Source organism: Rhinoderma darwinii, chromosome 7 (genome assembly GCF_050947455.1).
Source record: "Rhinoderma darwinii isolate aRhiDar2 chromosome 7, aRhiDar2.hap1, whole genome shotgun sequence".
Taxonomy (NCBI): Eukaryota; Metazoa; Chordata; class Amphibia; order Anura; family Rhinodermatidae; genus Rhinoderma; species Rhinoderma darwinii.
This window is the reverse complement of record NC_134693.1, coordinates 144,750,717-144,778,219: the sequence shown is the minus strand read 5'-3', so window position 1 is coordinate 144,778,219 and position 27,503 is coordinate 144,750,717. Positions and strand designations below refer to the sequence as shown.

At 51.1% G+C, this 27,503-nt stretch overlaps 1 protein-coding gene across 5 annotated transcripts in view; it reads right to left on the bottom strand.

The window, feature by feature from the left end:
* Positions 1 to 6,155: 6,155 nt before the first annotated feature.
* Positions 6,156 to 27,503, bottom strand: part of RBM6 (RNA binding motif protein 6) — a 30,351-nt gene continuing 9,003 nt past the window's right edge. Inside the window, exons 6-21 of one of the 5 annotated variants that reach the window (XM_075831980.1) lie at positions 25,072 to 25,145; positions 20,313 to 20,387; positions 20,173 to 20,233; positions 19,355 to 19,558; positions 16,517 to 16,674; positions 16,327 to 16,424; positions 15,782 to 15,830; positions 15,272 to 15,329; positions 14,631 to 14,722; positions 10,159 to 10,248; positions 9,995 to 10,072; positions 9,596 to 9,892; positions 9,440 to 9,514; positions 8,282 to 8,365; positions 7,991 to 8,061; positions 6,156 to 6,348 (exon numbers count right to left, since the gene is read on the bottom strand). In XM_075831980.1, coding sequence (XP_075688095.1) covers positions 6,246 to 6,348; positions 7,991 to 8,061; positions 8,282 to 8,365; positions 9,440 to 9,514; positions 9,596 to 9,892; positions 9,995 to 10,072; positions 10,159 to 10,248; positions 14,631 to 14,722; positions 15,272 to 15,329; positions 15,782 to 15,830; positions 16,327 to 16,424; positions 16,517 to 16,674; positions 19,355 to 19,558; positions 20,173 to 20,233; positions 20,313 to 20,387; positions 25,072 to 25,145 — 1,667 coding nt within the window. In that variant the 3' untranslated portion in view covers positions 6,156 to 6,245. Of the gene's footprint in view, positions 6,349 to 7,990; positions 8,062 to 8,263; positions 8,366 to 9,439; positions 9,515 to 9,595; positions 9,893 to 9,994; positions 10,073 to 10,158; positions 10,249 to 14,630; positions 14,723 to 15,271; positions 15,330 to 15,781; positions 15,831 to 16,326; positions 16,425 to 16,516; positions 16,675 to 19,354; positions 19,559 to 20,172; positions 20,234 to 20,312; positions 20,388 to 25,071; positions 25,146 to 27,503 lie in introns of all 5 variants that reach the window. The other 4 variants (XM_075831981.1, XM_075831982.1, XM_075831983.1 and 1 more) reach the window with 4 other exon arrangements.

Genomic DNA, 27,503 nt, shown 5'->3' with positions numbered 1-27,503 from the left:
ATTATACTGTGTGGGGGCAGCTATGGGGGCATTATACTGTGTGGGGGCAGCTATGGGGGCATTATACTGTGTGGAGGCAGCTATGGGGACATTATACTGTGTGGGGGCAGCTATGGGGACATTATACTGTGTGGAGGCAGCTATGGGGGTATTATACTGTGTGGAGGCAGCTATGGGGACATTATACTGTGTGGGGGCAGCTATGGGGACATTATACTGTGTGGAGGCAGCTATGGGGACATTATACTGTGTGGAGGCAGCTATGGGGACATTATACTGTGTGGAGGCAGCTATGGGGACATTATACTGTGTGGAGGCAGCTATGGGGACATTATACTGTGTGGAGGCAGCTATGGCGACATTATACTGTGTGGGGGCAGCTATGGGGACATTATACTGTGTGGGGGCAGCTATGGGGACATTATACTGTGTGGGGGCAGCTATGGGGGTATTATACTGTGTGGAGGCAGCTATGGGGGCATTATACTGTGTGAGGGCAGCTATGGGGGCATTATACTGTGTGGGGGCAGCTATGAGGACATTATACTGTGTGGAGGCAGCTATGGGGGCATTATACTGTGTGGAGGCAGCTATGGGGACATTATACTGTGTGGGGGCAGCAATGGGGGCATTATACTGTGTGGGGGCAGCTATGGGGGCATTATACTGTGTGGGGGCAGCTATCGGGACATTATACTGTGTGGGGGCAGCTATGGGGGTATTATACTGTGTGGAGGCAGCTATGGGGGCATTATACTGTGTGGGGGCAGCTATGGGGGCATTATACTGTGTGGGGGCAGCTATGAGGACATTATACTGTGTGGAGGCAGCTATGGGGGCATTATACTGTGTGGAGGCAGCTATGGGGACATTATAATGTGTGGGGGCAGCTATGGGGGCATTATACTGTGTGGGGGCAGCTATGGTGGCATTATACTGTGTGGGGGCAGCTATGGGGACATTATACTGTGTGGAGGCAGCTATGGGGGCATTATACTGTGTGGGGGCAGCTATGGGGACATTATACTGTGTGGGGGCAGCTATGGGGACATTATACTGTGTGGGGGCAGCTATGGGGGCATTATACTGTGTGGGGGCAGCTATGGGGACATTATACTGTGTGGGGGCAGCTATGGGGGCATTATACTGTGTGGAGGCAGCTATGGGGGCATTATACTGTGTGGGGGCAGCTATGGGGGCATTATACTGTGTGGGGGCAGCTATGGGGGCATTATACTGTGTGGAGGCAGCTATGGGGACATTATACTGTGTGGAGGACAGCTATGGGGACATTATACTGTGTGGGGGCAGCTATGGGGACATTATACTGTGTGGGGGCAGCTATGGGGACATTATACTGTGTGGGGGCAGCTATGGGGGCATTATACTGTGTGGGGGCAGCTATGGGGACATTATACTGTGTGGGGGCAGCTATGGGGGCATTATACTGTGTGGAGGCAGCTATGGGGGCATTATACTGTGTGGGGGCAGCTATGGGGGCATTATACTGTGTGGGGGCAGCTATGGGGGCATTATACTGTGTGGAGGCAGCTATGGGGACATTATACTGTGTGGAGGACAGCTATGGGGACATTATACTGTGTGGGGGCAGCTATGGGGGCATTATACTGTGTTGAGGCAGCTATGGGGACATTATACTGTGTGGGGGCAGCTATGGGGGCATTATACTGTGTGGGGGCAGCTATGGGGGCATTATACTGTGTGGAGGCAGCTATGGGGACATTATACTGTGTGGGGGCAGCTATGGGGACATTATACTGTGTGGAGGCAGCTATGGGGGTATTATACTGTGTGGAGGCAGCTATGGGGACATTATACTGTGTGGGGGCAGCTATGGGGACATTATACTGTGTGGAGGCAGCTATGGGGACATTATACTGTGTGGAGGCAGCTATGAGGACATTATACTGTGTGGAGGCTGCTATGGGGGCATTATACTGTGGGGGCAGCTATGGGGACATTATAATGTGTGGGGGCAGCTATGGGGACATTATACTGTGTGGGGGCAGCTATGGGGGTATTATACTGTGTGGGGGCAGCTATGGGGGTATTATACTGTGTGGAGGCAGCTATGGGGGCATTATACTGTGTGGGGGCAGCTATGGGGGCATTATACTGTGTGGGGGCAGCTATGAGGACATTATACTGTGTGGAGGCAGCTATGAGGACATTATACTGTGTGGAGGCTGCTATGGGGGCATTATACTGTGGGGGCAGCTATGGGGACATTATAATGTGTGGGGGCAGCTATGGGGACATTATACTGTGTGGAGGACAGCTATGGGGACATTATACTGTGTGGGGGCAGCTATGGGGGTATTATACTGTGTGGAGGCAGCTATGGGGGCATTATACTGTGTGGGGGCAGCTATGGGGGCATTATACTGTGTGGGGGCAGCTATGAGGACATTATACTGTGTAGAGGCAGCTATGGGGGCATTATACTGTGTGGAGGCAGCTATGGGGACATTATAATGTGTGGGGGCAGCTATGGGGGCATTATACTGTGTGGGGGCAGCTATGGTGGCATTATACTGTGTGGGGGCAGCTATGGGGACATTATACTGTGTGGAGGCAGCTATGGGGGCATTATACTGTGTGGGGGCAGCTATGGGGACATTATACTGTGTGGGGGCAGCTATGGGGACATTATACTGTGTGGGGGCAGCTATGGGGACATTATACTGTGTGGGGGCAGCTATGGGGGCATTATACTGTGTGGGGGCAGCTATGGGGACATTATACTGTGTGGGGGCAGCTATGGGGGCATTATACTGTGTGGAGGCAGCTATGGGGGCATTATACTGTGTGGGGGCAGCTATGGGGGCATTATACTGTGTGGGGGCAGCTATGGGGGCATTATACTGTGTGGAGGCAGCTATGGGGACATTATACTGTGTGGAGGACAGCTATGGGGACATTATACTGTGTGGGGGCAGCTATGGGGACATTATACTGTGTGGGGGCAGCTATGGGGACATTATACTGTGTGGGGGCAGCTATGGGGGCATTATACTGTGTGGGGGCAGCTATGGGGACATTATACTGTGTGGGGGCAGCTATGGGGGCATTATACTGTGTGGAGGCAGCTATGGGGGCATTATACTGTGTGGGGGCAGCTATGGGGGCATTATACTGTGTGGGGGCAGCTATGGGGGCATTATACTGTGTGGAGGCAGCTATGGGGACATTATACTGTGTGGAGGACAGCTATGGGGACATTATACTGTGTGGGGGCAGCTATGGGGGCATTATACTGTGTTGAGGCAGCTATGGGGACATTATACTGTGTGGGGGCAGCTATGGGGGCATTATACTGTGTGGGGGCAGCTATGGGGGCATTATACTGTGTGGAGGCAGCTATGGGGACATTATACTGTGTGGGGGCAGCTATGGGGACATTATACTGTGTGGAGGCAGCTATGGGGGTATTATACTGTGTGGAGGCAGCTATGGGGACATTATACTGTGTGGGGGCAGCTATGGGGACATTATACTGTGTGGAGGCAGCTATGGGGACATTATACTGTGTGGAGGCAGCTATGAGGACATTATACTGTGTGGAGGCTGCTATGGGGGCATTATACTGTGGGGGCAGCTATGGGGGCATTATACTGTGTGGAGGCAGCTATGGGGATATTATACTGTGTGGAGGCTGCTATGGGGGCATTATACTGTGGGGGCAGCTATGGGGACATTATACTGTGTGGGGGCAGCTATTGGGGCATTATACTGTGTGGAGGCAGCTATGGGGACATTATACTGTGTGGGGCAGCTATGGGGACATTATACTGTGTGGGGTAGCTATGGGGACATTATACTGTGTGGGGGCAGCTATGGGGGCATTATACTGTGTGGAGGCAGCTATGGGGACATTATACTGTGTGGGGCAGCTATGTGGACATTATACTGTGTGCAGGCAGCTATGGGGACATTATACTGTGTGGGGGCAGCTATGGGGACATTATACTGTGTGGGGCAGCTATGGGGGTATTATACTGTGTGGAGGCAGCTATGGGGGCATTATACTGTGTGGGGGCAGCTATGGGGACATTATACTGTGTGGAGGCAGCTATGGGGACATTATACTGTGTGGAGGCAGCTATGGGGGCATTATACTGTGTGGAGGCAGCTATGGGGGCATTATACTGTGTGGAGGCAGCTATGGTGGCATTATACTGTGTGGTGGCAGCTATGGGGGCATTATACTGTGTGGAGGCAGCTATGGGGGCATTATACTGTGTGGAGGCAGCTATGGGGACATTATACTGTGTGGAGGCAGCTATGGGGGCATTATACTGTGTGGGGGCAGCTATGGGGACATTATACTGTGTGGAGGCAGCTATGGGGACATTATACTGTGTGGGGGCAGCTATGGGGGCATTATACTGTGTGGAGGCAGCTATGGGGGCATTATACTGTGTGGGGGCAGCTATGGGGGCATTATACTGTGTGGAGGCAGCTATGGGGACATTATACTGTGCGGAGGCAGCTGTGGGGACATTCTACTGTGGAGGGGCAGCTATGGGGACATTATACTGTGTGGAGGCAGCTATGGGGACATTATACTGCGTGGAGGCAGCTATGGGGACATTATACTGTGTGGAGGCAGCTATGGGGACATTATACTGTGTCGAGGCAGCTATGGGGACATTATACTGCGTGGAGGCAGCTATGGGGACATTATACTGTGTGGAGGCAGCTATGGGGGCATTATACTGTGTGGAGGCAGCTATGGGGGCATTATACTGTGGGGCAGCTATGGGGACATTATACTGTGTGGAGGCAGCTATAGGGCATTATACTGTGTGGAGGCAGCTATGGGGGCATTATACTGTGTGGAGGCAGCTATGGGGGCATTATACTGTGGGGCAGCTATGGGGACATTATACTGTGTGGAGGCAGCTATGGGGACATTATACTGTGTGGAGGCAGCTATGGGGGCATTATACTGTGTGGAGGCAGCTATGGGGACATTATACTATGTAGAGGCAGCTATGGGGACATTATACTGTGTGGAGGCAGCTATGGGGGCATTATACTGTGGGGCAGCTATGGGGGCATTATACTGTGTGGAGGCAGCTGTGGGGCCATTATACTGTGCGGGCTGAACCCGGGTGTGTATAGGCATGGATAGGGTGGAATTAGAAGCGTGGCTTAAAAAAAAAAAAAATGTTGCTGCTGCGCATCTTTTTGTGATACTTGAAAGTTGGGACGTATGAGTTCTCCATAATACAGATGTAACGCCCACGGCCACGGACCGTTGGTATACTCACCCCCCGATGGCCGCAGCCATGGATCTCTGAGCGCTGGCCCGCATCTCCTCCTCAGGAGATGCCAGTGCTCACTTCCACTTCGTTCTGCTGTGTTCCGTAGGGAGGGCGCCTTAAAGGGCTAGCGCCCGCACATGGACAAGTTCATTTATAAGCCCATACACACTCTGGACTATAAGAAGGGCCCTGCCCCTCCCTTCATTGTCTGAGCGTTGTGGTGTTTACCCGTATCAGTCCTTGCAAATGGTCCCTTAGTGTTTTCCAGTTCCCAGTGTTCCCGTTCCTGTATCCCGTGCTACCTTGTTCCTGTGCCTTACAGAGTTGGAATCGTGTTGTGCCACCGATCACATCTGCTGTGCTGCATCACGCCTGGCGTCTGCTGCCAAGGTCCCATCCGAGCCTAACCATCGCTACTCTCTGAACTACCACAGGTACCCCTACTCGTACTATAGACATTGACTTGGTACTGTTTGGCCAGCTGCTATCCCACTACGGCGGTACGGCCCAGTGGGTCCACATACCCACAGAACGCAACAGGTCCCTATCATTGTCCCGCTGTGTGGACAGTGATTGAGAGCAGCACAAATCTCAATCACTGAGAGCTAGCAGAGATCTTGAACCGGTCTTCATTTCTATAGAGAATGATAAACCCTTAGAAACAGGTGGATGTAAGGAGAACGTATGAAACGCCCATAGCAACCAGAGTGCAGTTATTTTCCGGCAGTGATCCGCTCCGCAGTTATGTATCGTGGATCTTTATGTGCGGATCATTATATGTATATTACGTCCTCATCATTATATCTGCAGCGCTGGGGGAGGAGACAGTGTCGGTCATGTGACATAATGCATGACAATATTACATTTTTTGATAATATTTTATTATAAAAACACAAATAGCAGCGGTGCGTAAATGGCGGTGGACACGACAGATGGCAAGGATGGGGGAGGGGCTCATTCCAGCTCCTTATACCGCTCCAGGATCAGCCTCTTCATGTTCTCGCGGTACGTCTCTCCTGCTGGTCTCGGGCCGCTCGCACTCTTTACTTTCAGGTCACTGCAATGAAAACAGAGGAGACTGTGAAGACAGTGGTGAGGGCGGAGGGAGGAGACGGTGAGGGCGGAGGGAGGAGACGGTGAGGGCGGAGGGAGGAGACGGTGAGGACGGAGGGAGGAGGAGACGGCGGAGGGAGGAGACGGTGAGGGCGGAGGGAGGAGACGGCGGAGGGAGGAGACGGTGAGGGCGGAGGGAGGAGACGGAGGACAGTAGCGCGGGGCAGAGGAAGGAGGGAGACTGTAAGGACAGTGGCTGAAGGAGACTGAGGATAGCAGTGCGGGCAGGGAAAGGAGACTGAGGACAGCGGCGCGGGGCAGAGGAAGGAGGGAGACTAAGGACAGTGGCTGAAGGAGACTGAGGATAGCAGCGCGGGCAGGGAAAGGAGACTGAGGACAGCGGCGCGGGGCAGAGGAAGGAGGGAGACTAAGGACAGTGGCTGAAGGAGACTGAGGATAGCAGTGCGGGCAGGGAAAGGAGACGGAGGACAGCAAAGCGGCAGGGGAGGTAGGAAGGACATGTTGAGGATAGACAGAAGGGATCAGAGCCAGGGGGCGATTACTTTTTATTATCTGCAGCTTATAGATTCACCCCTTCACTGCTGGGCCTCCGAGTCCCCCCCCCCCCCTATCTGCCATGAATGCATCATACAGTGCTCTGGAAATTACACCTGCCGGGTCTGGTCGCCCACAATAGTTCATACAGCATGACCACAGCCCCTCCCCATGTTATATTGGGGCCCCCCTAGTAGACAGAGCTGTTGATAAAGTGTATAGTAGTAATCTCCAATGTGTGGCTCCCCAGCTGTTGCAAAACTACAACTCCCAGCATGCCCTGACAGCTGGAGCGCCACAGGATGGAGGCGCCTGGTGTATCACATGGATAGCCATTCTACTGCAGGGAATATGTATGGCCAGATGCAGCTTCCCCCAGTAAAAGCGGCTGATCTCTTTGTTTCAACTCATCAGGATTTTCAAGATCTATGCTTGCGGTCAGTGAACGGCTGAAAACCATTCAAACCAAGTACTTCACAGCTGAGGGTCTACTATGTATCAGTCTAGAAAACCAGCCGCTTAAATCTCCTATCCGGTTTGTTACAATGTATCTGTGCAGGTAAGGCTCTGTTCACGTCACGTTTAATGGATGCCGGTGACAGATGCCACACAGTGGCTCCCATGTTAAAAAATAAATAAAAATATGTATACTTCTTTCCCGCGGGATGGAATAGCAGTCTACGACTATTCCATGGCTTTTTTTTTTGCGGTATACTGACACTTCTGACGACCGTCCCACAATGGCGGTTTATGGACACGTTCCTCAGAAAAGCTAAACCAAAAAAAAAAGTGATGTGAGGGGCCATAGAGGTATCAATCTGGAGTCCGGGCTGTTCAGCTCAGAGGATTGTCCAGACTGGATACATTGTAACAAAATCTCAGCTGTGGGAACTATTCGGTCAGGACTAACTTTCATCCTTCAATGTTCTCTTTATTGACAGCAAGTAGAGATCTTGAAAATGGTGAGGATTAAAACAATGTCTATGGGAAAGCTGCAGACCTTGGAGAATCCCCTTTAAGTGAGCGGCAGCTCCGGAGGTAACGCTGTACAATGGGACGAGACACCGCTACAGGTAGATGAACCGCATTACCTGCCGGTCTCAGAACCTTTTGATTTCTTTTTCCCCGGACCTCGGACATCAGAGTCCAGAACTTCCCTTCCCTGTCGGAGAGTAAAATGACAAGACAGGTCTCTGTCTCCGCAGATTATTCTACAGCCGCACAGTATAAATGCCCCTCACTGGCGGATGATGGGGGATGGGACATGCAGGGCTGGTGGAGAGGGGAATGATCAATGGGCATGCAGCCGGCCGTGGGTACAGCAGAGCTGTGTGCGCGGCGCGGTCAGTCAAGCATTCATGTACCAGGATCGGTCACTGCACCTGCTGCACGCATTCCTCCTCTCGCTCCAGCATCTCCAGCTCTTTCCTGGCCTGCAGCAGCCTCCGCTGTATGGACTGATTCTCCTGCCGAGAACATTCAATATGTGGCAGCTAAATAAGTGCCCCCTCCATAGCAGACACACAATGGGGTACAGGGGGGCTGTATGGGGACGTCACTTTCTAATATACAGGTCTCTAATGTGTAGTGTTGCGTTTCCCAGTTCTCTGAATGCAGCCTGCAGTGCAAAGAAGGGAGGATTTTATTCTGGCTGTCATCACTACTTCAGGGGTGACGTCGACATCTAGCCAATGTACAACACAAGATTACATGGGGGGAGGGCGATCACAATGGAGACAACAGGACAACCGCAATTAAATCCTCCAAGAAAACGCAGCAAACATTTCAAATGTGCGTTGTGTGAGGCCGAGGAGAGTCCCGCGCCCGTCCACGCGTCTGATCACGGCTTTACCGCGGTCACTGATCAGGACTCGCACCATCCGTACAAGATCAGCAACGGAGGAACGAGCACCCCTCCGTTTATAGAAGATTTACTAAGTACTGGACCTTCTCATGAAGCAGAAATTCCAGAGAAATGGTTATTATTCTTCATTGTGCTGTCCCTCTGTTATTCCTCCTGGAAACGTACAAATAAATTGCCAGCAAGGAGTTACAATCGCCACTGTCAATGGGCCGCGTCCCCACACAGTCGGATGCTGGAAGCACTTACTGGACAATGTGTTCACATGGGGGTTGGTAATATCCAGTTGGCAATTTATTCCAGGTGGAACAGCAGAGGAACGGCACTACATAGAGTTCTAAGGAAAGAAGCTCCAGAATTGTTCTTTTTATGGGAATGTCAGTATTAACTACAACCTATTCTGAGCTCCAAGAGGGAAGAACCCCCTCACCATCAGCCAGAGCGGAGCTGGGGGTCCCATCATTACACGGACGACACATTTGTTTGTGAGCGTCATGTCCCCTGATGACATCTGATTGTGGGGTCCCAGCAGCAGCCCCCCACATTGTAATAGCAGAATAGCCCCTGAATTGCTGTCGGGGGACCTTACTATAGGGGGGAGATGAAAGCCGAGCTCAGGGAGGAACAAGTCGTCAGAAGAGTAATAAACGTGCAGTAGAGGATCATGAGCGCCCCCTACCTCCTGCTCCTTCTGCTGCAGGTACACCAACTCCTTCTGAGACTTTCGGATCTTCTCTTGGATGTTAAGGTTTTGCTGTCGGGGGAAAGGTTACAGAGTTATATACAGTAGGGGGCCGCGGGATGGGGGAGGGGGCTCACACTCCGCAGTAATCACCTTGTGCAGGTCGGAGAACTTCTGATGTCGGAGTAACGAGTCTTTACCGGGAAACTGCCGCCGACACAACAGACAAACCATTTTCTTCCAATCTGTCAACTTCTCTTCGAGGCTGCCGGCGGCACGGGAAGTGGGCAGAGCGGGTTTAGGGGCAGGTTTTGGAGCTGGAGGCGGCGGGGGAGGAGCAGCGGTCTTTTTCTTTATGGGGGGCAGAAGCTTTAACTCCTCCTCCTCCTCATCTTCCTCACTGTCATCTCCGTATTCTCCAATCAGCTTAATGAGGGGGTTATGCTTTGGCTAAAGAAAAATACAAAGAGGATCAGATGCTTAGGAAGCCACAAGCTGGAGACCCCTAACAGATCCCCCACGTCCATAAGAGGATGGAGATGTAGAAATTACCTCTGGGGGCGGCTCCTCCTTTTTGGTCCCTGGAGGGGGTAACGGTCTCTTGAACGCTTCCTCCTCTGAATCCTTCACCTAAAAATCAAAGTCAATCAACATGAAAAAAGAATCCAGACCGGCCCGACAGGACAGAGGCAGGCAAGCGAAAAAGTCATAGTCACCTTGTCGTCCTCAGTGAAGCCCCTTCTCTGTTGACTCGATGGCTCCTTCTTCTCACTGCCTGGAGCTTGATGAGAATCGTCCTTTTTACGCTGATGGGATGGACGACAGAATATAAGAAGGAGCAAGAGCAATAATAATCAGGGACTGCAGCGAAAGACAACATTCCTCCCAAAAATACCCCTGGAAAACAAGTCATAGTGCCACCCCACCTGTAAACATTTCAACTTCACTATTCTGCTGGTGGAGTCACTGTGTACATACATTACATTACTTATCCTGAGTTACATCCTGTATTATACTCCAGAGCTGCACTCACTATTCTGCTGGTGGAGTCACTGTGTACATACATTACATTACTTATCCTGTACTGATCCTGAGTTACAGCCTGTATTATACTCCAGAGCTGCACTCACTATTCTGCTGGTGGAGTCACTGTGTACATACATTACATTACTTATCCTGTACTGATCCTGAGTTACATCCTGTATTATACTCCAGAGCTGCACTCACTATTCTGCTGGTGGAGTCACTGTGTACATATATTACTTATCCTGTACTGATCCTGAGTTATATCCTGTATTATACTCCAGAGCTGCACTCACTATTCTGCTGGTGGAGTCACTGTGTACATACATTACATTACTTATCCTGTACTGATCCTGAGTTACATCCTGTATTATACTCCAGAGCTGCACTCACTATTCTGCTGGTGGAGTCACTGTGTACATACATTACATTACTTATCCTGTACTGATCCCGAGTTACATCCTGTATTATACTCCAGAGCTGCACTCACTATTCTGCTGGTGGAGTCACTGTGTACATACATTACATTACTTATCCTGTACTGATCCTGAGTTACATCCTGTATTATACCTCAGAGCTGCACTCACTATTCTGCTGGTGGAGTCACTGTGGACATACATTACATTACTTATCCTGTACTGATTCTGAGTTATATCCTGTATTATACTCCAGAGCTGCACTCACTATTCTGCTGGTGGAGTCACTGTGTACATACATTACATTACTTATCCTGTACTGATCCCGAGTTACATCCTGTATTATACTCCAGAGCTGCACTCACTATTCTGCTAGTGGAGTCACTGTGTACATAAATTACATTACTTATCCTGTACTGATCCTGAGTTACATCCTGTATTATACTCCAGAGCTGCACTCACTATTCTGCTGGTGGAGTCACTGTGTACATACATTACATTACTTATCCTGTACTGATCCTGAGTTACATCCTGTATTATACTCCAGAGCTGCACTCACTATTCTGCTGGTGGAGTCACTGTGTACATATATTACATTACTTATCCTGTACTGATCCTGAGTTATATCCTGTATTATACTCCAGAGCTGCACTCACTATTCTGCTGGTGGAGTCACTGTGTACATACATTACTTATCCTGTACTGATCCTGAGTTATATCCTGTATTATACTCCAGAGCTGCACTCACTATTCTGCTGGTGGAGTCACTGTGTACATACATTACATTACTTATCCTGTACTGATCCTGAGTTATATCCAGTATTATACTCCAGAGCTGCGCTCACTATTCTCCTGGTGGAGTCACTGTGTACATACATTACATTACTTATCCTGTACTGATGCTGAGTTACATCCTGTATTATACTCCAGAGCTGCGCTCACTATTCTCCTGGTGGAGTCACTGTGTACATACATTACATTACTTATCCTGTACTGATGCTGAGTTACATCCTGTATTATACTCCAGAGCTGAACTCCCTATTCTGCTGGTGGAGTCACTGTGTACATACATTACATTACTTATCCTGTACTGATCCTGAGTTACATCCTGTATTATACTCCAGAGCTGCGCTCACTATTCTCCTGGTGGAGTCACTGTGTACATACATTACATTACTTATCCTGTACTGATGCTGAGTTACATCCTGTATTATACTCCAGAGCTGCGCTCACTATTCTCCTGGTGGAGTCACTGTGTACATACATTACATTACTTATCCTGTACTGATGCTGAGTTACATCCTGTATTATACTCCAGAGCTGCACTCCCTATTCTGCTGGTGGAGTCACTGTGTACATACATTACATTACTTATCCTGTACTGATGCTGAGTTACATCCTGTATTATACTCCAGAGCTGCACTCCCTATTCTGCTGGTGGAGTCACTGTGTACATACATTACATTACTTATCCTGTACTGATCCTGAGTTATATCCTGTATTATACTCCAGAGCTGCACTCACTATTCTGCTGGTGGAGTCACTGTGTACATACATTACATTACTTATCCTGTACTGATCCTGAGTTATATCCTGTATTATACTCCAGAGCTGCACTCACTATTCTGCTGGCGGAGTCACTGTGTACATACATTACATTACTTATCCTGTACTGATCCTGAGTTACATCCTGTATTATACTCCAGAGCTGCACTCACTATTCTGCTGGTGGAGTCACTGTGTACATACATTACATTACTTATCCTGTACTGATCCTGAGTTACATCCTGTATTATACTCCAGAGCTGCACTCACTATTCTGCTGGTGGAGTCACTGTGTACATACATTACATTACTTATCCTGTACTGATCCTGAGTTATATCCTGTATTATACTCCAGAGCTGCACTCACTATTCTGCTGGTGGAGTCACTGTGTACATACATTACTTATCCTGTACTGATCCTGAGTTACATCCTGTATTATACTCCAGAGCTGCACTCCCTATTCTGCTGGTGGAGTCACTGTGTACATACATTACATTACTTATCCTGTACTGATCCTGAGTTACATCCTGTATTATACTCCAGAGCTGCACTCACTATTCTGCTGGTGGAGTCACTGTGTACATACATTACATTACTTATCCTGTACTGATCCTGAGTTATATCCTGTATTATACTCCAGAGCTGCACTCACTATTCTGCTGGTGGGGTCACTGTGTACATACATTACTTATCCTGTACTGATCCTGAGTTACATCCTGTATTATACTCCAGAGCTGCACTCACTATTCTGCTGGTGGGGTCACTGTGTACATACATTACATTACTTATCCTGTACTGATCCTGAGTTACAACCTGTATTATACTCCAGAGCTGCACTCACTATTCTGCTGGTGGAGTCACTGTGTACATACATTACATTACTTATCCTGTACTGATCCTGAGTTACAACCTGTATTATACTCCAGAGCTGCACTCACTATTCTGCTGGTGGAGTCACTGTGTACATACATTACATTACTTATCCTGTACTGATCCTGAGTTACATCCTGTATTATACTCCAGAGCTGCACTCACTATTCTGCTGGTGGAGTCACTGTGTACATACATTACATTACTTATCCTGTACTGATCCTGAGTTACAACCTGTATTATACTCCAGAGCTGCACTCACTATTCTGCTGGTGGAGTCACTGTGTACATACATTACATTACTTATCCTGTACTGATCCTGAGTTACATCCTGTATTATACTCCAGAGCTGCACTCACTATTCTGCTGGTGGAGTCACTGTGTACATACATTACATTACTTATCCTGTACTGATCCTGAGTTATATCCTGTATTATACTCCAGAGCTGCACTCACTATTCTGCTGGTGGGGTCACTGTGTACATACATTACTTATCCTGTACTGATCCTGAGTTACATCCTGTATTATACTCCAGAGCTGCACTCACTATTCTGCTGGTGGGGTCACTGTGTACATACATTACATTACTTATCCTGTACTGATCCTGAGTTACAACCTGTATTATACTCCAGAGCTGCACTCACTATTCTGCTGGTGGAGTCACTGTGTACATACATTACATTACTTATCCTGTACTGATCCTGAGTTACAACCTGTATTATACTCCAGAGCTGCACTCACTATTCTGCTGGTGGAGTCACTGTGTACATACATTACATTACTTATCCTGTACTGATCCTGAGTTACATCCTGTATTATACTCCAGAGCTGCACTCACTATTCTGCTGGTGGAGTCACTGTGTACATACATTACATTACTTATCAGCCATGACTAAGGACGCGTGTAGCGTCTGAAACGCGTAGGCTCTATATACTACTGATATTTTTCCTCACACTATCAGGATTGCACACTTTCAAGCAAAATCCTGTTTTTCTCCTTTTTTTTTTTAACAAACGAATTTTTTCATTAAACTTGGAACGTCGTTCCATTTTATCCTACAAATCCACGCTGGATCCAAATCTCCTTTTCTCCATTATTGTCTATTTTTCGTGTGCCGACACGAGGATCCGTGCGAGATGATCTGAACCACACATACAAGGTGAGCTGGAGGTCCCTCTCTCTATTTTTGTCTACACAGTGTTTATGTAGATCACTTTTCGACGTACACTGTAATATGGGGGTTCAGAGGTGACAACAGCTTTAGATCTTATATCAAAATGATAATCAGAAGACCGGGTGCATTGTTATTGATTTATCCCTGGAGAATGTACCTGTGTTTTGGCCTCATTGTAACATGCATTGGTCAGAGGGTCCACATAGTTGCCAGTTTTGGGGTCAAAGACATAACTTGGACCGTCATCCACTGTAAAACAAACAATCACTATAAATTATGACCCACAAATCCTCCAACCAGGACGTGTCCCCAGCTACAATTATGTGACCGCACGCTGATGGTCCACAGAGCAGACATGGAGGGACACGTGTGCTGTAGCTGGGGCGCGTCCCCGCCGGCGCTCTCTATATACGTGTGCTGTAGCGCCTCCCCGCCGGCGCGCTCTATATAAGTGTGCTGTAGCTGGGGCACGTTCCCGCCGGCGCTCTCTATATACGTGTGCTGTAGCGCCTCCCCGCCGGCGCGCTCTATATACGTGTGCTGTAGCGCCTCCCCGCCGGCGCGCTCTATATACGTGTGCTGTAGCGCCTCCCCGCCGGCGCGCTCTATATAAGTGTGCTGTAGCTGGGGCACGTTCCCGCCGGCGCTCTCTATATACGTGTGCTGTAGCGCCTCCCCGCCGGCGCGCTCTATATACGTGTGCTGTAGCGCCTCCCCGCCGGCGCGCTCTATATACGTGTGCTGTAGCGCCTCCCCGCCGGCGCACTCTATATACGTGGCTCACATCTCAGCTCTTACCAGTTGCTTTAAATCCGGGATAAGTCAAAGCTCGTCTCTGCGCCCGCCGGTTCCGGTTCTGTAATCAGACAGACAGCGCTCAGTGGGTGGGGGAGGGATGATCAGCGCTCAGTGGGTGGGGGAGGGAGGGATGATCAGCGCTCAGTGGGTGGGGGAGGGAGGGATGATCAGCACTCAGTGGGTGGGGGAGGGAGGGATGATCAGCGCTCAGTGGGTGGGGGAGGGAGGGATGATCAGCGCTCAGTGGGTGGGGGAGGGAGGGATGATCAGCGCTCAGTGGGTGGGGGAGGGAGGGATGATCAGCGCTCAGTGGGTGGGGGAGGGATGATCAGCGCTCAGTGGGTGGGGGAGGGATGATCAGCGCTCAGTGGGTGGGGGAGGGATGATCAGCGCTCAGTGGGTGGGGGAGGGATGATCAGCGCTCAGTGGGTGGGGGAGGGATGATCAGCGCTCAGTGGGTGGGGGAGGGATGATCAGCGCTCGTCATGGGTTTATTGACTATGAACTCACCTTTCCTGAAGACGTTTTATTCCCTTTCTGAAACTTTCCTGGTTCGTTCCTGTGGAAAAGCAGAACGGTGAATATTAATGGCGTTCACCACTAGGACATTTACTTCGCTTTGCGGACATCTTCTTGGTGATCATTCAGAAGGCGGATCGTGACCACTCAATAAATGACATCAGATTATTTTCTGTCCTCCTGATCCCCGCACTGCTGCTGCGATGTAGATCTCGAGCCTGCTCTGGGGTTGCCATGGTAGCAATAGACTCATCTGTCCATAGACTTCCTGTCATGTGACCTGCACTCCCATAAATGAGAGGACATCACATGACAGTTATTCCTGTCGATGTGTCCGTGACAACCCCAGAGCCGGCACAATATATTCATTGCTGAGGAGTGAGATCGGGAGGGGAAACCAGAAGAGGAATATTAGAAAGTCACAACTACAGGGGGTTGTCCAGGATTAGAAAAACATGGCCGCCTGTCCGTAGGTTGCGTGTGGTAATTCTGGTCAGCCCCATACACCTCAATGGATCGCTTATTATGGGACTCACTTTCTCTCCCCAACAGCGAGGTCCACGGTGATGGGTCTCCCATTGACTGTGAGCGGAGGTTTGAGTTCACGCACCAACACGGTGAGACGGATCGCTTCCTAGAGGGATGAGGAGACAGGTGAGTGCGGTGACGCCGCTATACAGGTAAATCCACAGCGGAGGCCACATGACGACCGCTCTGCTCCGCTACCTTGTGATTCTTAAGGTCAACGAAGCCAAATCCCCAACGGTCTTTCCTGTGGTTTTTCATGATGCGGACATTGCGCACCGACAGCTCCACGTAAGGCTGAAGCGCTTTCACCACGTTCTCCGGAGTCGTGTTCACGCCGATTCCCTTAATGATGACGGCTGTGGACGGACAAAACAAAAGTTCAGCAGTGAAAAAGCTGGCGCTGTATGGAGAGGAGTATTACACGCAGCGGAGACGCGGCTCAATTACAGGAACGCTCTGCAGACGCTTCAACGCTGCATAAGAGCCAGCACAACGGAGAAGCGGCGCCCGCTTCAGAATATGGCCTGGACGGCTTCTCCTGGCACCATCTCATTATATAATAAACTTACATGGAGACTGAAAACCAGCTCTGACCGAGTCCAGCTCTCACAGCTGGGGGTTTGTTACAATGTATAAGTATAAACAAATTACAGTAGCAGCACCAATTTCTCTTTTGTTCCAGAACGACAGAAAATGGGCTGCAGGTGACCGTGGCGCTCATCATCCGCCCCGCATTACTCACTGGCGCTCATCATCCGCCCCGCATTACTCACTGGCGCTCATCATCCGCCCCGCATTACTCACTGGCGCTCATCATCCGCCCCGCATTACTCACTGGCGCTCATCATCCGCCCCGCATTACTCACTGGCGCTCATCATCCGCCCCGCATTACTCACTGGCGCTCATCATCCGCCCCGCATTACTCACTGGCGCTCATCATCCGCGCCGCATTACTCACTGGCGCTCATCATCCGCGCCGCATTACTCACTGGCGCTCATCATCCGCCCCGCATTACTCACTGGCGCTCATCATCCGCCCCGCATTACTCACTGGCGCTCATCATCCGCCCCGCATTACTCACTGGCGCTCATCATCCGCCCCGCATTACTCACTGGCGCTCATCATCCGCCCCGCATTACTCACTGGCGCTCATCATCCGCCCCGCATTACTCACTGGCGCTCATCATCCGCCCCGCATTACTCACTGGCGCTCATCATCCGCCCCGCATTACTCACTGGCGCTCATCATCCGCCCCGCATTACTCACTGGCGCTCATCATCCGCCCCGCATTACCCACTGGCGCTCATCATCCGCCCCGCATTACCCACTGGCGCTCATCATCCGCCCCGCATTACCCACTGGCGCTCATCATCCGCCCCGCATTACTCACTGGCGCTCATCATCCGCCCCGCATTACTCACTGGCGCTCATCATCCGCCCCGCATTACTCACTGGCCCTCATCATCCGCCCCGCATTACTCACTGGCGCTCATCATCCGCCCCGCATTACTCACTGGCGCTCATCATCCGCCCCGCATTACTCACTGGCGCTCATCATCCGCCCCGCATTACTCACTGGCGCTCATCATCCGCGCCGCATTACTCACTGGCGCTCATCATCCGCCCCGCATTACTCACTGGCGCTCATCATCCGCTCCGCATTACTCACTGGCGCTCATCATCTGCGCCGCATTACTCACTGGCGCTCATCATCCGCCCCGCATTACTCACTGGCGCTCATCATCCGCCCCGCATTACTCACTGGCGCTCATCATCCGCGCCGCATTACTCACTGGCGCTCATCATCCGCGCCGCATTACTCACTGGCGCTCATCATCCGCTCCGCATTACTCACTGGCGCTCATCATCTGCGCCGCATTACTCACTGGCGCTCATCATCCGCCCCGCATTACTCACTGGCGCTCATCATCCGCCCCGCATTACTCACTGGCGCTCATCATCCGCGCCGCATTACTCACTGGCGCTCATCATCCGCCCCGCATTACTCACTGGCGCTCATCATCCGCTCCGCATTACTCACTGGCGCTCATCATCTGCGCCGCATTACTCACTGGCGCTCATCATCCGCCCCGCATTACTCACTGGCGCTCATCATCCGCCCCGCATTACTCACTGGCGCTCATCATCCGCGCCGCATTACTCACTGGCGCTCATCATCCGCGCCGCATTACTCACTGGCGCTCATCATCCGCGCCGCATTACTCACTGGCGCTCATCATCCGCTCCGCATTACTCACTGGCGCTCATCATCCGCTCCGCATTACTCACTGGCGCTCATCATCCGCCCCGCATTACTCACTGGCGCTCATCATCCGCCCCGCATTACTCACTGGCGCTCATCATCCGCGCCGCATTACTCACTGGCGCTCATCATCCGCGCCGCATTACTCACTGGCGCTCATCATCCGCCCCGCATTACTCACTGGCGCTCATCATCCGCCCCGCATTACTCACTGGCGCTCATCATCCGCCCCGCATTACTCACTGGCGCTCATCATCCGCTCCGCATTACTCACTGGCGCTCATCATCTGCGCCGCATTACTCACTGGCGCTCATCATCCGCCCCGCATTACTCACTGGCGCTCATCATCCGCCCCGCATTACTCACTGGCGCTCATCATCCGCGCCGCATTACTCACTGGCGCTCATCATCCGCGCCGCATTACTCACTGGCGCTCATCATCCGCTCCGCATTACTCACTGGCGCTCATCATCCGCCCCGCATTACTCACTGGCGCTCATCATCCGCCCCGCATTACTCACTGGCGCTCATCATCCGCCCCGCATTACTCACTGGCGCTCATCATCCGCTCCGCATTACTCACTGGCGCTCATCATCCGCCCCGCATTACTCACTGGCGCTCATCATCCGCTCCGCATTACTCACTGGCTCTCATCATCCTCGCCGCATTACTCACTGGCGCTCATCATCCGCCCCGCATTACTCACTGGCGCTCATCATCCGCCCCGCATTACTCACTGGCGCTCATCATCCGCCCCGCATTACTCACTGGCGCTCTCAGACTTGGCAGGCTTCCCTCCTTTGGTCTTAAATTGGAGGCTCCTTTCCCTTGGAGGGATTCTTTTCTTCCTACTGTCAGGACTGCGGGTGGTGGGACTCTGCATGGCCTTACGCTTGTTGGCGCGTCGTGAACTAAGGACAGGCGGCATCTTGGGATCTTTCAGGGCATCTCGGAGAGGCAGGTGGTCAGACCCTACATCCAACACAAGGAGGATACAGGTTTCTATTGAGCTCCACTTCTGATCATTTCAGTTTAACTCTACATATAATGCTCGGACACTTTATAAGTACTTTAGTTATCCTGTAATGATCATGTTATACTCCATTCACATCCAAAGCTGCATTCACAATTCTACTGGTTTACTGTTCGCTTTCAGACTGCAGGACCTCACATCTACCTGCTGCTATCTGAACATCTGGACAATGCATGTTCTGTCGTGGTGTATTGTGGGAGCTGTAGTAATTATACCAGACTGTACTGCAGGGGGTCAGTAGTTGGGAAGCTACAATTCCCAGAATGCCCCAACATCCTTTGCCTGGATCAATCAAGCCTTTAGTTGATGGGGCATGCTGGGAGCTGTAGTTTCCCAACAGCTAGAGTGCCGAAGGTTGCTGAACCCTGCAATATATTATGGGAACTCAGGCTGCTACGGGTGTGTCTCAATGTAGTGCTGACATACCCAGAAGCAGTAAGAACAGTTACTGCAGCTCTGGATGTGACTAGAGTATAAAAGAGCGATGATATACGTATCGGATATAGACTGGGGATATGGAGAACATAGGATGTGGCTGCACAGCCGGACGTACCTGCCCTGAGTGCGCTGCACTGCCAGCACCTCTCCTTAGATAACACGTTCACCACCTTACACTGCGGAGACACAACCACGAAGAGGGTTAGAGGAGGAGACGCGTCTCGCAGCGGCACGTCCCGTCAGCGCTGCTCTTACCTGCTGACAGTTCCACCGGTCGGAATTAGGAATATATTTTAAATTGATCTTCTTTCCCTTAAAATGTAGAGTGCCCTAAAAAACAAAACCATTTCAAATGCAGCAACCAATTCAGAAGCAGACGGGACACGAGCGCAGAACGGAACCGGCCGCTCAGCGGAACAACATATTCTTTGTGCAAAAACTGATAAAGTGAACAGAAGGCGTCAGGAATCAGTAAATCTCCACGCTGGAAAACTAAGTGAACCCAAATGTAGATCTATCCCAAATATAATGTAAAGGATCTTCACAGAACTCTCCCACGGCTGACACTGTGGGGCCTCCCTGGGACACGGCTGACACTGTGGGGCCTCCCTGGGACACGGCTGACACTGTGGGGCCTCCCTGCGACACGGCTGACACTGTGGGGCCTCCCTGCGACACGGCTGACACTGTGGGGCCTCCCTGCGACACGGCTGACACTGTGGGGCCTCCCTGCGACACGGCTGACACTGTGGGGCCTCCCTGGGACACGGCTGACACCGTGGGGCCTCCCTGGGACACGGCCGACACCGTGGGGCCTCCCTGGGACACGGCCGACACCGTGGGGCCTCCCTGCGACACGGCCGACACCGTGGGGCCTCCCTGCGACACGGCCGACACCGTGGGGCCTCCCTGCGACACGGCCGACACCGTGGGGCCTCCCTGGGACACGGCCGACACCGTGGGGCCTCCCTGGGACACGGCCGACACCGTGGGGCCTCCCTGGGACACGGCCGACACCGTGGGGTCTCCCTGGGACACGGCCGACACCGTGGGGTCTCCCTGGGACACGGCCGACACCGTGGGGTCTCCCTGGGACACGGCCGACACCGTGGGGTCTCCCTGGGACACGGCCGACACCGTGGGGTCTCCCTGGGACACGGCAGACACCGTGGGGTCTCCCTGGGACACGGCAGACACCGTGGGGTCTCCCTGGGACACGGCAGATACCGTGGGGTCTCCCTGGGACACGGCAGACACCGTGGGGTCTCCCTGGGACACGGCCGACACCGTGGGGTCTCCCTGGGACACGGCCGACACCTTGGGGTCTCCCTGGGACACGGCCGACACTGTGGGGTCTCCCTGGGACACGGCCGACACTGTGGGGTCTCCCTGGGACACGGCCGGTAATACATCACCCGCTCATGAAAAGATCAGAAACTTCCTAATAGTCCTCGTCTCACAATTTCTCGCTATTTTCAGGATGTTTGCGGTCACTGAGCAGCAACATCATTTACATCCAAAAACCCCATCCTGACCTAGTCCTGCTCACACAGCTGATTGTTTGTTACAATGTATCAGTGTAGACAAAACAGAACAGCACAAATCTCCGTCCAGTACTACAAGGTGATCTCTTATCTACAGCGCTCCTGTATGAGCAGGACTAGGTAAAGACGAGATTTCAGCTCCTGGATGTAAAAAGGCGCTCCCATTCACGGACAAGAAAACGGTGCGAGGAGATTTATTAAATCTGGCGTTTCATACGTTCGTTTCACCGGAGTGAAATGCGCCAAATCTATTAAAAGACGCAGAAGACGAACGCCTCCTGATAATTTGGTGCATCTCGGGTTTTCCTACAGAGAAAATTAAACCCACACTTGGTTTGTGCTATAATTTGCGCCATTTTCTGTCTTTACAAATGATAAACCTGTCGAAAACTTGCTGACCTGCCCCTTCTGCTCTTTTTACTACTTTTGAAAAGTGGTAAGAGGAAAGAAAAGTAGAAAATGACTGCACAAATATAAGGTGCGCCATAATATGCGACTTTTACGTCAATAAACTGGCGCAAATATATTCCCCACAAAGTCTATTAGAAAGTGTCGGGACTTCTGGCGATAACGGATTCAGCCTTCATTTCCAGCAGAAAAAACAAAGCGGACGACCTGGAGATGTAGCATTTTATTGTTATTCAGGGGACACAGAAAACCTTCTCCCGTGACGAGTGAATGGAGTCTAGAAATAGAGAGGTCGCCGAGCGCAGCCGCTCTCTGAACGGAAGACGCACAGGACGCCGCCAGGTTCCCCTCCAGACGAGGATGTCCGCTCCACGACCTCCGGAGACCCCCATCTGTCCACATCCTCCGCTGCTACGGGCAGGTCCTCACCACTCCGTGTGTAAAAGCGGGAGCCGTCACGTGACTGTCAGATTCAAGGACGCGGCGAGGAACGCAAAAGAGAAACGAACGCACGCTCAACGCAATTATTGACGAGTATCCGCTCCGGCTGACAGGGCTCAGCCACTAATACCATATAATGGTGCCTTCTGCAGCTTTCTACTACACTTTCCGTGTTCACAATTTTCAAGATCTCTACCTGCTGTCAGTGAATGGGAACAATCATTGTTTACAAAAAGAGGCTGAAAACTTGTCACAGCTGACAATTTGCTACAATTGTATCCAGTCTTCTGTCCTGAAGATTTAATACAATGTATCACCTGGGGTACAGACTTTAGCTCACAGAGGATTGTCTAGACTGGATACAATTGCAACAAACACTCAGCTGCGAGCAGGACAAGGTAAGGACGAGTTATCTACCTCTGATTGCAGTCAGTGAATGTAGACATTCTTATTTATATCTACAGATCTTGAAAATGGTGAGGAATTGAAACAAAAGGATATTAGAAAGTTGTAGAACTTTCCATTACACAAAAAGTTACTACATAAAGAGGGAGAAACCCTTTAATACGTGGGGAAGCCGGACACAACAGTTAGACAATAGACAAAACACACACACACACACACACACACACACACACACACACACACGGTTCTCTCCTTCAGGCTGGATAATAATGATCTCATGCAGACGCAACACAAACTGGAAGACCAACTAAAACAGGGGACAGCGCACGCACCGGACACACGCCGTCTTCAATGTCGGGCACACAGTAGGGTATAATAATCCAGTCTGATATAATCCCATCCCCCCGCGCTGCGCTCGGACCCTCAGGGCACATTATAGATTTCTCGGTTCTTATATTGAACGTCCAGGGTCGGGCCTCGTGATATGGCCCCTCTATCTTCAGGCGCTGCACCTCAAACTGATGTCACATTCAACTAATCTTTGTAAAGGAGAAAGTTGAAGAGATTTGCGTCAAACTTATTGAAAGGCGCACACTTGGGAGATTTGGCGCATTTTGCACGGTCAGCGGCCGCACATGAGCAGGGGGAGTAAATGGGGGCCATTCTCAGGCTTTTCACTTAATACATTTTATTAAATCTTCATCCCACTTTGGCGAGTGACGAGAAGTCGCGAGATTTACAGTAAATGTGTTGCACGTTGCGATTTGCTAATTCTTTTTTTAATCACATTTTATGGCAAAATCGGACGTAACCTGCCGGATAAGCGAAACGTCCAGACTATTGGTGAACGCTGCGATCGCCCTGTAATAATAATGCTAATCCCATACTACTGTGAAGCGCGGGGAGAGGGTCACCCTGTGATAGGACTTGCCCCCGTATAGTCTCTCATGCAGCGCCTCCCACCTTCCTGCGTCTTTCATGACTATCGCCTGTAAACACACAAGTAGTTTGATACTGTAGAGGTGAAGAGCGCGGTCAGGGTCCGAGTGCCATAAAGACATCAAGAAACGTGCAAGGACAAACTGCGGCCAGAAGAACGAGCAGGAGAGCGCGGCGGCTGAAACTGCGATTCTGCAACACGAGGCAAAAATGAAGACACAAAAGGCAGGAAAGGAATCCCCTGAGGTGACCGGACGAGCGCTCCGCGACCACTAGGGGCTGATGTCCGGTGGCCAGCGCGACGCTGCTCTTAGGTTGTGGCGGTATCCAGAAGAGCTGAGCACATCAGCAGCTAAAACTACGCAGCCCCCAACATCGCCTCAGTGACCCCCAATATTACAAGGCACTGCGCCATACAAGGAGGACACAAGTACAGCAGCCCTAGAGGTGCAACACCCATCAGCGTCACCCCCGGACACTCAGGGGTGACAGGAAATAACTCATTTATTGTTCCTGGAGCCTCCGGGGTATTTTGCGGCGATCATGCTGATCACATGACAAGGTTTGAACAGGGGACAGTGGTCCGGATTTGTGGGATGTGCATTGGATATGAAGAAATTTGCCTGGAATGTGTCTGGGTGGGGGCAGCAGCGAGTCCCGGGTCTGAAGACCTCCCCAAGATCAAGTGTTATTCAGGGTGGCGAGATTTAAACCGTCAAACCCAGCGGCTCCCGATGCCCTCAAGAGCAGGAGACGTTTCAGCGTGGGAGCGTTTTATTACCTGGATACTTTCTTAATTTGGGGAGGGGGCAGTTTTTGTTTAGACCCGGATTTCCCCTTTAACTTGCATTTTAGCTTCCTCCTTTCCTCAGTCCCATCTTGCAGCGTTCCTGACTAATTCCACCCCCTTTTCATTGCATAGATGTGGAGGGGACATATTTTCGGCAGTGAGAAGCAGAACACGGACCCTGCACTCGTGTTGTCCTGTAATGTTGTGTATTGTGGGCTAGAAACAGACATTCCCTGTTCTTCAGTAACGATGTAAACACGGCACTGGATTGCAGTGACACTGCCCCCTGGAGTACAGACGTGTGCACGCAGCCAGGGCTATACACCCACTGCTGGTATGACAGATGTTCCCCTAATGTGTCAGGAGCAGGTAAAAGGCTGCACCCTACAGACTAGCGGAACGTCTGCTGGAGCCGTAGGTGACTCGTTCCCTGTCTCCCCTCCTCTCCATCCTTCCAGAGCATCGCTGAACAGGTGGACAAAGTAACCTTGTTGGCTTCCATGCATCCGACGGCCTCTTCCACGAGGGAAAACTCCACGCAGACAGAGCCGAAGCTGTAACCTGGGGACAGCATGTGATACAGACGGGACGCCAGTTAGTATTCGATCAGGAGAAATTGCATTTACTTACAGCTCCCCTCCCCCAGGAAAGACATACAAAGCTTTATAGTAACCCCAGTACATTCAATAACACGCTCTGCAGATCTAGGTCTGTTCTCAGGATGAACCAGAATAATTGCACGACAGAGAATGCAGGACCCCATAGGAACAGTACAACAATCCTGACCACCCCCTGCAATCAGGGCCACATTAGAGGGGTCACCTGAGGTTCGGACAAGTCACCTGCATGGCACCAACCTGTAAGAAAGCGGAATAAATGACTGTACACGAAGCCTCAGACGTGAAGCTGCATCACTAAGGTCACGCCGTCTCCGACGTTTGGTTCATACGCTAAATTTTAGCTCCGATACGAAAACTTGTGTTTTCCCAATTCTTCCAGGTTGGTGACATTCGGGGGATTTGCCAGAACCTCAGACACTCCTCGCGGTGTCACAATTTGCAGTGACGAGCGCTGGTTTTGAGGAGCAGAATCACTTGGTGTCTTATTGAAACCAAAAGGCCGTCCAATGATTTCAATAGACGCTCCAGGTCCTCCAAAAAGACACTCCGGCAGCTTCTCCACCCGAGGCTTATAGGTGGGGGGGGGGGGTCACACATAGGGCACCCACCACCTTAGATAACACAGATTTTCTACTTTACATTTTGGAGCCGCTGCGGCTGTTCCTAGTCCCGTGTGATTATCAGAATCTAATGTGATCCAATAAGAACCCTGCAGAACTGCGAGGAAATAAAATCCCTGCAACTGTCCAGCAAAGTAGAAGCCCCCTTACTGTAGGAGTCGTAGCGAGGACCCTGGAAAGATCTGAACCTTTTATGTCTTTCTATAGGCGTCCCAGCCACGTGACACTAAACATAAGACATTCTAGTAAAACGTGACGCCCGAGAAGGAGGGACAGGAGAGACATAAAACATTGATCTGTTCTGCTCCCGCCACATTCAGAATCTGCACAAGGAATAATGACACAATCAGATCCATGTATGAATAAAAGCATTCACAACACGAGACCCCCGGCCGCCATCAGACCACAGCGGTGCAACCACCGTCTACAGACCCAGCCGCTCCCATTACTCGCCGGGCAAAGGGCACCTACATGGGGGGAGGGGAGGCTGAAGAGAGTGCGGCTCCAGGGACCGGACGATGTATCTGGCAGCGCCTGCCGCCCGTGCCTATAATGATACATCTGCTGGTCCTGATGAGGCAGCGCAACCGCCAGCCCCCCAGCTCAGCCCCGCACCGGACCCCTCATCTGCCTGCACCATGTTCACTCCTTGATCACATAAGATCTTGGTGGACAACGGAGACTGAAGATGGAGGATCAGACCGGAACAAGAATCCATCCTGTCCAGCCGGCCCCGGCCCCGCACATGAGGCGGTCAGGCTGCATAGACGTCATATTTCCAACAAACGTCTATAGGCAGCTTAAAGGTGGCCATATATAAAAAGGAGGGAAGTCAGCCGCACCCGCTGAACCCGGAAGGACTAATGAGTACGGGGGTCACCCTGACCGCAGATGTCAGGCAGAAGCTTATTCCCGTCTTCCCATTGACATGAACCCTCTGGTGTATAAGGCGTTGGGAGAAATAAATCCGTTTGCTAACGGATCCTAAGCGTATGACACGTCAGTTATGGTAATTACTTTTATTCCCCATGAAATAATAATTCTGGAGCATCTTTTCTTAGTACCCTATGTTGTGCCATTCCTCCGTTATTCCTCCTAGAAATGTACGAATAAATTGATAACTGTGTTACCAGTTGGGGTTATGTCCAATCAGTGCTGACATAGGAGACTGCAGGACACGCCCCTTTGACAAGGAGAATACTAACACGCAATTGTCAGGTTATTCACACATTTCTAGGAGGAATAACAGAGGAACGGCACAACACAGAGCTCTAAGACGTTCCAGAATTTTTTTCCCATGGGGAATACAAGTATTAACTACGACAGACGTGTCAGGAGAGCGGAGTTCCTCTAAGGCTCATGTTAGAAGTGGCAGCTGCCGGCAGACCCCATGGGGCAGGAGGGTAACCTGGAGCTGTATGTGGGCATAGAAGACAGGCCAAGTCACGCAGCTTCAGTATTTATTAGGGCACAGAGTTTACGCAAATAACATTTTATGTGGATCCAGTGAAGGTTTTAGTCCTCATCTCGTGCTGGTCGTCAGGGTTCTTCTGATTTTCTACAATCAGGACTGGACCTTGGCACGGAGGACGGGTGAGCGGAACATTTTTATCTTTCTATGGAGCGGCTGGTTGTTGGTGATTTGCAGCCATGACACGGGATATGAGGATCATGTGTAG